General features: G+C 33.0%; 1 protein-coding gene across 5 annotated transcripts; it reads left to right on the top strand.

Annotated features, from left to right (window-relative positions):
- The first annotated feature begins 848 nt into the window (after nt 1-848).
- On the top strand, nt 849-4,946 carry LOC125186824 (methylsterol monooxygenase 1-1-like). Of its 5 annotated transcripts, none has more exons than XM_048083278.1 (7): nt 849-1,230; nt 1,475-1,797; nt 2,568-2,713; nt 3,396-3,444; nt 4,109-4,256; nt 4,367-4,381; nt 4,605-4,946. In XM_048083278.1, the coding sequence occupies exons 1-7, from the start codon at nt 901-903 to the stop codon at nt 4,683-4,685; spliced, it is 1,092 nt and encodes a 363-aa protein (XP_047939235.1). In that variant the 5' UTR covers nt 849-900; the 3' UTR covers nt 4,686-4,946. The 5 variants fall into 5 exon arrangements, with proteins under 5 accessions (XP_047939235.1, XP_047939236.1, XP_047939233.1 ...); XM_048083276.1 differs by having other exon boundaries at nt 853-1,230; nt 4,349-4,381; XM_048083279.1 differs by lacking the exon at nt 3,396-3,444 and having other exon boundaries at nt 852-1,230.
- Nucleotides 4,947-11,059: the final 6,113 nt, after the last annotated feature.

Genomic DNA, 11,059 nt, shown 5'->3' with positions numbered 1-11,059 from the left:
AGCCGTGGATGAAGTGGTGTTGAGTGAGATTGGCGATTTTCGTATCTTTGTAGGACTCTCAAAGGCATATATCTCTATACATATTGTTGTGTTTAAACCTTCTTCCGCTTTGAATTTTATATGCGTCTTCGATAGACTTATTGATATGAACTATGCTAGGAACATGAAGTACCAGTTGATGAACTCCTTTTCGAGTTTGTATGACTATGTAAATCCCTTGTGAATTCTAATATCTTTTGTAATAAAATAGATGTTTGGTTGATGATTAGTTTCCCTTTTATTCCCCATGCATAATCATGACTTCCGAACTTTGTTATCCTTAGCAAAATGCGGTTGTGACAGGTCGGCTCCAACGAAGTGGGTGTTCGGATCGAAGTTGAACTCCGCCGAACTCTGTGTGTCGCATGGCCGGAAATCGTCAGGTTCATGACCCGGCCACCGGGCACCACCGCCGCCGAACATCGGTATTCCATTGGGGCTGTTCGGGTTTGGGAAATCTCTGGGATTCATCTTTGAATTACTAGAGAGAGAGAAAATGATATGAGGGAAGAGAGATTGGAGTGAAATGTGTGAGAATGAAGGTAATAATTGGGATATATATAGAGAGTAAAAAAAATCGGATGAGCAGCGTTCGCCCTTAAGTTCGCGGACTAAGTTAAGGGCATAGCTATGGTCCGCGGCATCGTCCGCCCCATTGTGGTTAAGACTTAAGACTCCATTGTGGTTAAGACTTAAGACAAAAACAATCTAATTTTAATTTTGTTACTATTTATTTTTATATAATATAATATAAAATAATTAAATAAACAAAATGACAGTGTGAATGTCTCTCCTTCACTCCTTGGGCATGATAATATAACATACACCAGCTGAAATCCGCCAGTTTGTTCGTCGTCGCCAATGTTGCCTTACGCCACCATCCACGACGCCGAGGCTGCCCTGGGCAGATCCCTCTCAAACGCAGAGACCGTCTGGTTCAATTACTCGGCCACCAAGTCCGACTACATCCTCTACTGCCACAACATCATCTTCCTCTTCATCATCTTTTCTCTCTTCCCCTTCTACTACCTCTTCCTCGAATACTTCTTCACCAATTCCGTCGCCCCTTTCAAAATCCAGCCCAAAGTCAAGCTCTCCTTCTCCGACACTCTCCACTGCTACAAATCAGTCATGCGCATGTTCTTCCTCGTTGTTGGGCCGCTCCAACTCGTCTCCTATCCCTCCATTCTGGTAATTTTATCTTTTTTTCTCAATTCGATGCCTAAAATTGTCACCTTGCGCAATGAGAGTTTCGTTCAGTGTTATTTTCATATGAATTGTTAGTGCTGAACATAGTGTCATGTGATCTTTAATTAAAGGTGGAATCTTTACATTCACGAATGAAGATATGTTTGTCTACTGCATTACAAGTGTTTAGCCTTGAATCATGCTTGGTTTCTGCTGGATCATATTTTTTATTGTTATTTGAATGAAGATAATAGGAATAAGAACCGGATTGCCACTGCCTTCATTGTGGGAAATTGCGTTGCAATTGGGGGTCTATTTCCTTGTGGAGGACTACACAAACTATTGGGTCCATAGGTTTCTGCATTGCAAGTGGGGGTATGAAAAAATCCACAAGGTGCATCATGAATACACTGCTCCGATTGGATTTGCTGCGCCGTACGCTCACTGGGCTGAGATTTTGATCCTCGGGATCCCGTCTTTTCTGGGGCCCGCAATGGTCCCCGGGCATATGATCACATTCTGGTTATGGATTGCGTTGAGGCAGATTGAGGCTATTGAGACTCACAGTGGGTAAGGCACTTTGCATGCCTAAATCTCATGCTTTCATTTGATGCAATTTGGTGACAAGTCTCCAGCTCTTGATTGATTCAAGTGTCATTTTATCTGCAACGCTTTTCATAATTTGACCTAATGATGGCCCAACAGTGATATTCATTCAATTCATTTTACTGTTTGCTTTTGATATTTTTATTGATATGCTGGAAAGTAAATGTATTGGCTCTATTAGGTCAATAATAGTGGACATACTTTTTTGCACGAGGAGAAAGATAGAAGTCCTCTCTCAGTCTCTCTCTCTCCTCTTGGTGTGCCTCTTAATTTATTCTATCTGCTGATCTCTTTCGCCTTGGTTCTTTTAAGGGGATCTTTTTCATATCTAATTTAGTATCTGTGTGGCTCAAAACCGTAGTGAATTCAGAGTAGCTATATCATTGGACGCGTTATCTTTTATAATGTGTTACGCGTGCTTTGGATAAAAAGAGAGGTTATCACCCTCTGAATTTTCTAAGTTTGATGGTAATATGTCAAGTGTGACCTGTGAGCTTCTTATATCTTCCATTTTTCTCATACACCCTGTCTCTTTTGGTATTAATATTTAGTTTCCAGATCTGCTTGACTGAATTTGCATCAGCATAACTTTCATGTTTTATAGTACTATAGACGTATATACTAATTGTGATTAAGGTAGAATGTGGCTATAGTTTCCTTGTCTGCAATGACTGGCCATATCAATCATATCTATAGAAAATAATTGGTTTTCACTTTCTATCTGCATGTATTAGGATCATTGTAAATCAGATGAAGCTCATAACCAGTTCATTCCATTGTAGAGGTGAAGCAGTTTCAATTAAATTTCTTGAACGAAGTTGTGTCCAAATGGAAAAAGAATGGAAAGATGTGGTGTGCTTATCGTACGAGTGTTGGCTTGGTAAGAAAAATGGCTAATTGAATCCAATAATAAGTTTAGTTTTTAATACTAGAGTAACTGAAATCTTTCTGTAGAATGTAGGGAAATGAGTTGGTCCAAGAATATTTACTAGTTAAATCAACTCGAGTTTCTGCATTAAGTTGTTCGTCTGCATGAGTCATTTTACATTCCCCTCGTTCTTTTATTGTATACACATCATAGTTCATACTGAACAGGGAAAACGTTGCCTTGCCATCTTTATTTAAGATTAAGTTGTTTAATTTTATAATTTACTTATCCTATCGAAGAGTGTTCTAAATGCATGTAGCAATCAGAAAATGGTGATGGGTGCAGGGAAGCATTTATGAGTGGGTGATGTAAAAAGATGTCACTCTTTGTGTTGTATGCTGATATATTTATCTCTTTGGTTCTCATGTTCATATCCTTGTTCTTAAAAACTGTGAACGAAGTTTATCTCGAAATGATTGTTAAACTTGGTGTACCATGCTAGAGATTCTCTTTTTTTCTGGGTTCAGAGTTACGTTTAGGCTCAGATTAAGCACCACAAAGACATTTTACTTTGCGTGAAATGAGAACTGGAGGTCAAGATCAACCAAGAGTGTTAAAAAGTTTAGTGTGCCATGCATGACCCATGATTTTGTTTAAACCTTTTTCTTTTCAAACTGAGATTTTTTTTTTATAGGTTTCTCTACTTACCTGTTGATTAGTTTCAGAAAGTATATCTTGTTGAGGTATTTTCCTTAACCTGATTTGGATAATAGTGTTGCTGAGTACTTATACATGATATTCAACGTTTTTTTGAATCAAGTATTTTTGAGAATATATGTTTGTGTTGGAACGGACAGAGGTTTATGTTTTAGAGTGCGTATCAAGTATTAACTTGGTGTTCTGTGATTGATTATCTTAGAGTATGCTTGTGACGATGATCATTGTTGCATCCACCTTTTCTCTGAGTCCAGGTTGGCCTAGTTTGGTTATTAAATCGTCTTACTTTTCCTCAGAGCTGCTCCAAGGGTGATTCTTATATAATAATCTGGTGAAAAGATCTCCCATTTTTTGAAATCTCTAGTTTGATTCAAAACCGAGGTGAAAAAGAGTCGCTTTTATGTGGAAATAGATTAGTATTTATTTATTGTCGAATAAGCTTTGAGAAAATGTGACGTTATGAAAAGTTGGTTGGGAGTTTATGGTGAAGATGTGCCGTTAATGTTTACGAGAAAGATATGATGCCAATAAAACAGAACTCTCAAGAATCGATCTATTCTCCATAAATTGGTTTTCTGCAGTCACAGTTGTTAACTAATCTGATATTCACTTTGCAAATTAAACTTTTCTTTATCATCTCTTAGATTTTTCATCTGCTTGTGAAGACAAAGTTGAAATTGGTTGCTGCAGGTATGACTTCCCTTGGACTCCGACGAAGTATATTCCATTTTACGGTGGCCCAGATTACCATGATTACCATCACTATGTTGGTGGACAGAGCCAAAGTAACTTCGCATCAGTATTCACCTATTGCGATTATATCTATGGCACTGATAAGGTGATTACCGGAACGAATTATATCTTCCACTACAATCGTATAGTGGCTTCAAATTCTTGCACTCTTATTATTTCTCCACCCTGAATTTTCAGGGATACCGCTACCAAAAGAAAGTTCTTCTGCAGGTATGTAATCACGATTAATATGTAGCATGTATGTCTAAGTTATCTGCGATCTCTCTCTCGCTAAGCAGAAACATGCTGAAATTTGACTACTGGGAATGAAGTTTCTTTGCTTAGATGAGATTTTACTTGAAAAGGCTTTTCACCAAATGATGCCATTTCAAAACCAATTGATTTTCTTCTCAACTGAAGTTTGCTCAACAATATAAACTGCCATCTTTGCCAGCTACGCGAGGGGCTTAAAACCAAGAACGGGCAGAATGGACGTTTGCACGACCAATTTGCACAAAGCCATAAAGAGGAATAGCTTCTGGATAAATTATATTTTGGTCCAATGTCAAAACTAAGTCTCTTTTGCATCCACATCTTGTCGTTCTTATCGTTCAGAACGGCTTTGCTTGGTGCTCAGCCGGTAGGTTTCCGAGCTTTATCCTTGTGTAGTTTAGGTAGACATAACATTATGGTTTGTGGTTTGTACTTTGCTATCTATGTAATTTTGGTATAAAAATTGCTTGCTTGTTTTACTATATACTCTTTTGTAGTTTTATGGAAGGAGGCTTTGGATTTATCTTGTTTTAGTATGCTAATTATAGAGGACACATAGTTTCAAATTTCTGTGTATGCATATATTAATCAATAATCTGGGTTGAATCAGCTAGTTTGATACTTTATTGTAGGTTTTGATTCTTTTGATCGAAGGTCTATATATTTATATTTATATGCACCTGGATGCAATCAAATGCAAACTCTAAAATATGGTACAAACTCTAAACTATAATATGGACCGTTAGAAAATGTCAGCAGATGACAAAATAGTAGGAATAGAAAATGTCAACACATTGTCAACGGTTGATGTTGTGTTGACATTGTATTGCCATTTTCTCTTGCTACTATTTTGTCATCTGTTGATTTTTTAACTGTCCAGATTATAGTTCGGACTTTTGTACAATATATGGATTTGCATTTTATCACTACAATATAAGCATATAGTAGTGTTATAGAGCCACTATAGATATATACATAATAATGTTAAAAAATAACTAAATTCTAATACATAATCAAACAATCAAATATCCAGGTCATATGTAGATTAGGGGTGGGTCGATACTATATATCGTATCGAAAACGTTGTATCGTGTATCGTATCGAAAATATCGATATGAAAGAATTTCATATCGTTATCGTATCGAAAGTTTCGATATATCGAACTTTCGATATAAAAAAATTTCATATCGTTATTGTATCGATATTTCGATATATCGTACCGAAATTCGATATATCGTTAAATATCGATATATCGAAAATTTTCGATATATATCGTATTTTCGATATAAAACGATATATCGCGATATAAGGAAATTCATATCGTTATCGTATCGAAAACTTACGATACGATATCGTATCGAATCAAAAATTACGATATATCGAAAATTCGATATTTTTCAATACGATACGAGCGATATATCATTTTTTTGGTATTTTTCCCCAGCCATAATGTAAATACTACTACTAATTACTAGATTATTTTTAAATCATTTTAGTTGATACCATGCATAGTATGAACTAAAACAACCTGGCCTAATTAGTATCTAAAAATTGCGTGCATATTTTTAATCTCATCCTTTCCTTTTCAATCATATGATAATAATATTTGTTCTCTAATCATGTGTTAAAATTTAATTATTTTTTATCACTACCGTATAGGAGTATATACATATTCATATGAGTATCAGATTTTGATCATTATTATTTCCCTTTACCGTAGATTCCTTTAGAACTGTCCTTTCAATAAGATATGCATTAAGCAATGCTAGTTCATTTTTAGAACTATTACTACTAATATATTCTAACATTTGAATACATCTAAATAAATGAAGGATTAATCCATAATATTTTTATTTATCTAAGTTAATTAATACTACTCAATTGTAAATGCCACCTTCAGTATACTTCCTTTGTTCCATTGAAAAAGGAATGTTTTCTAAAATAGAATCTAACATCTCTATTTTTTAATTACTCTTATTTTATTCTCTCTTCATTCACAAAACAATACTACAAAAAATTTCGTGCCGAAATCCAAATGTTTCATATATATGGGGTCCATCTCCATTCCCTCTGTCCGCAAGGGATCTGGATCCCCTGCCGTGCTAAAAGTCACAGCAGGGGATGTTGTGCTCTAATACACACATATTTTATTCATAAAAAAAATGTTAAAATTATTAAGTTTATCTTATATAAAACAATACTAGCTTGTTTGTAACAGCATCACCTGTTGTGGCTTTGAGCACAGCGGGGGATCCAAACCCTTGCGCAAGACAGCTAAATTAAGTACTACACTCTCATATCATATTAAACTCGTATTAAAGCTATAATGACATAGTTAATGTCACGTCTGAATTTTGTGAAATAAATACATTCTCTCTTGAACAAAATTATTGTCGCTAAATACCATTATGGAGTATTCAATTATTGCAAGGATGAGTTACATCGATCCTTTAACTGTTGAAGTAAAGATTTCATGCAATACCAAACTTAATACTAAAACAAATACTGTGAATTCATAGCTTAATTTAACGAAATTTACGATAACCTTGATTTTATACAATAAAGTTTTATAGGAAAAAAAAATTACTTCCTCCGATAAAAAAAAGATAGACAAAGTTGTAAATGACACTGTTTTTATTGCATAATTGGTAAAATAAAAGAGATGCAATTGGTAAAGTAAGAGAGAGAAAGGGAAAATATGGTGGAAGTAGTTTAATTTCGGTAGATGCCCAAAATGGTAAAACTTGTCTATTTTTTGTGGACGAATGGAGTATATTACTATAATACTCCCTCCGTCCCACACCACTTGACACACTTTTTTTTCAGGGTCATTTAAAAAATAAAATATAAATAGTTAGAGTAGAGAAAAATAAAGTATGAGAAAGAATAATATAGAGAAATTATTCAACGTCAGCACAACTGATAAACCTGTTGATGTTCTCACTAAGGCATTACTAAAGGACAAGTTCGAGCTTTGCAGAGGTATGATGAATTTGTGCAAAGGATTAGTGTGTTGATTGAGGTGGAAATTTGTTATTTGTATGACCAATAGCACAAGATAGCTCAAAGGAAGTGTACGTGTATATACTCCATTCGTCTCATTTTAGGAGTTTCATTTAAGTTTGACACGAATTTTAAGAAATGTAAAAACAAGTTGGTGAAAAAAGATTGTTGAACGTGATTCTCACTTTTATATATTAATTTTATAATAAAATGTAAGTGAAAAAAGTTTAATGGAATTTAAGACCTATTACCATTTAAGGAATATTTCAATCAGGACTTCTAAAGTGGAACATCCGAAAATGATAAATCTGGACTCCTAAAGTGGGACGGAGGGAGTACGTCATTGTGATTGTAGTAGTCGATCACTCGTGACATTTCTTCTCTCTACAAATCAATACACTTCGTTTTTCTTTTCGGTCAATCACTCAAGTTGTCCTTCGATTCTTATATATTAAATAATAGTACTTAAAAATTATTGGATTTGAAATTCAAGGTTTCAATTCCACATCCTAATACCATGTATTAAACGGGGCTTTAAAGATTTCAGCATGCATTCCATTAGATTTCCATGCTATACTTTATATTGATCCTAACCTAAGCATAGGCTCGAACAAACTGATCTTGTTTCGTTGTACTAACAAATTTTCTTTTAATTTATATATTCCCCTTACTCCAGCCCTTATAAGACTGAGAAGTTTTTGTAAAAAGAAAATGCAAATAAATAGTAAAGTGTTACTTATTGGAAGTGTAAGCAGTAAAGTATTATCTGATGAAAGTAAGATGCACAAAAATCGAATTACTTGAATGTGAATTTATAGAATTTAAATCCAAAGTTAATGAATTTGTCTAATTGGATTAGACCATTTATTTACTGGAATCATAAGTAAACCTATATGTGTGATATTTACTCTTTCCCTCTTTAAATCGCATATTATTAATTTATCATTGGTTCAACACAAAATCACGTCATTCACTTCAAAGGCCTTATCATTTTATTTTTTTGTATTCTTCTCACACAACAATATATTCTTATCAAAGCGGCGAGTACTTAAAATGGTATTGACGTCTAATATCAAAATTTTCAAAAAAATTATATTTTTCTCATAAACTTTGAATTTCATAATCTAATAGGATGAACTTTAATGGTTACTGAAATTTCACACTAGCGAAAAATTCCAACTATAATGAAATGATGTGGATGCTGAATTGGAAAAATTGAATCTAGTTGGCAATCGTTTTTTTAAAATAGTTTTTGAAAGAAGAAAGAAATCCCACGGGAACAAAATCTGGGTTTAGAATGAACAATACAAAAAGACGTTATTTTTTTATTATATGAGTTTAATTTTCATTAGATAAAATAACGTCATTTTATTTAAATGCGTACGAATTCCTCGATTTTCCGACAAGCTCCGGCAATCCACATATGCAGTATTTTGCCACCTCAGCTAATGAGTGTGAATTTCAACAACCATTAAAATTCGAGATATTATATGTCAAGTTCAAAGTTCAAGAGAAAAAATATTTTTTAAAAGTTCTGTGATATTAGGGGTCAGTACCCCTTTTTATAAAAATACAATCTCTTCAATTTAAAAAGTACTTATTCAAACAAAAGCGGTTCACTAGTCTTGCAATCGACTCGCATTGGAGAAAAAGAAACATTTTTTCCATTATAAATATAATAATTATGGTGAATATATGGTGTATAATAATGTCTTTAACCTCGAGTTAATGGGTAGAATGTGATACCAAATTGTGGCCCATCACAATAATATAATTAGAACATTTCTCTTTATGTAGTAATTGAGCGCTAGCACTTAATGCAAAGAACTTAGCCTACGCATGATTACAATAATTCGTATGAGTAGAAATTAAGTAGTCGTATCAAATTTGGGATTCTCGAGATGACTACTATTATATTCAACATGTTTTAAATACGAGTCATATTATTTATGCTCTTCCTTCGTCCAATTAGTATTGAGTCATAGTATTATTTTTTTAGATTATTATATTATAATCGAGTCATTTTATTTTTAGTGAAATTTAGCATAGTTAAGAAACCAAACTGAACTAAGTGTAATACTTTAATAACATAACACAAAATAAACTAAATGCGTCGTTTTGATGAAGTAAATGATTCACTTTAATGATCCAAATGTAAATGTCTACTCAAAGCTCGTTCACATATTAATGTATTTGAAAACTAAATCAAAATTCTATTTTTCAGCATTGAATCTGTTTCTTAATAATTCAAATATAAAGTAAAATTACTTAATTGATGATCCAATTAATTAAACTCGATCGTTAATTATACACTATAGGAACAATTTGTCTATAAAGAACTTAGATCCTAATTTACCATTTCAAAAAGAAATATCCTATATTATTATTATTATTATTATTATTATTATTATTATTATTATTATTACAAATACAATTAAATAATAATCTCTCCGTCCCCAAAGAATATGCACTTTGGTTTCGGCACGGGTTTAATTGCAAAATCGATAAAGTAAGAGAGAGGTAGAAAAAAAAGTAAATAAAGTATTGTTAATAGAGAATGAGTCTCACTTTATTAGAGAGAAAATAATTCTAAAATTGAAAAATACATGCATATTTTTATAGGACGGATTAAAAAGAAAAAAATGCATATTTTTATTTTCATGAGAGGAGTTTCTACTAATCCACTGTTTAGTGTTCCAATAACATGAATGGAAGGTGATTTCCAGGTTGGAATGTTAGAAAGAGGAAAAAGACGGCATATTTCACGTGTTATCTCTAGTGTAGAAGATTTAATTAAATCAAATGTCACAATAATCAAGGTAACATAAAGAAACAATGATATACCATGTGATACTCAAGTACGTATGTATCCTTTTATACTCCCTTCATCCTAATATAAGTGACTTGTATTTCTTTTTGGGATGTCCTATTATAAATGATCTATTTCCATTTTTAGCAAAAAGTCATCCCTCTTACTTTATTTCCCACCTATTTTATTCTCTCTTCTCTTCTCTACTTTTTCCTCTCTCATACTTTACTCTCTTCATTTTAACTTATTTAAATATCCTTTCTTAAATCTTATGCCTAAAAGAAATAGGTCACTTATTATGGGACAGAAAGAGAATGACATAAGTATATAGTGTGATGTCATATACGCAAGAGAGATACTATTTTAATGATAACATACTGAAAATTGAAAAACATGAAAATGTGAAAGAGACTAGTAGATTCGGACAGCTATATGTATAATTATAGCATACTCCCTAGCCTATTTACTTTAAGAAAAGTGAATGAATTATTTAAATGACTTTCTAATAATTTCATATACACTTTATAGGTTTCCCTTTTACAGAGCATCTTGTGGAAAATTATTGACATCTAAATCCATACCATACCATACCCTTAACCTAGATTCTTGCATCCGTCCTTCGATGGATACTTAGAGCATCTCCAACCATTCCACTAACCTCAAACTCATTTTAGTATAAATCTCACATTAAATATTGATTTTACTCTAACTATTTTCCCTAAATTCAAACTTAAAAGAATATTCTCTATATTATGCTTTTTTTACTCACAAAATTTGAGAATTTTTTAGGTTTTGGTTTAGTGTAAACCTAAAGATAGGTATTT

The sequence above is a fragment of the Salvia hispanica genome, chromosome 5 (assembly GCF_023119035.1).
Source record: "Salvia hispanica cultivar TCC Black 2014 chromosome 5, UniMelb_Shisp_WGS_1.0, whole genome shotgun sequence".
Classification (NCBI taxonomy): domain Eukaryota; kingdom Viridiplantae; phylum Streptophyta; class Magnoliopsida; order Lamiales; family Lamiaceae; genus Salvia; species Salvia hispanica.
This window is presented reverse-complemented; position numbering and strand designations above follow the sequence as displayed.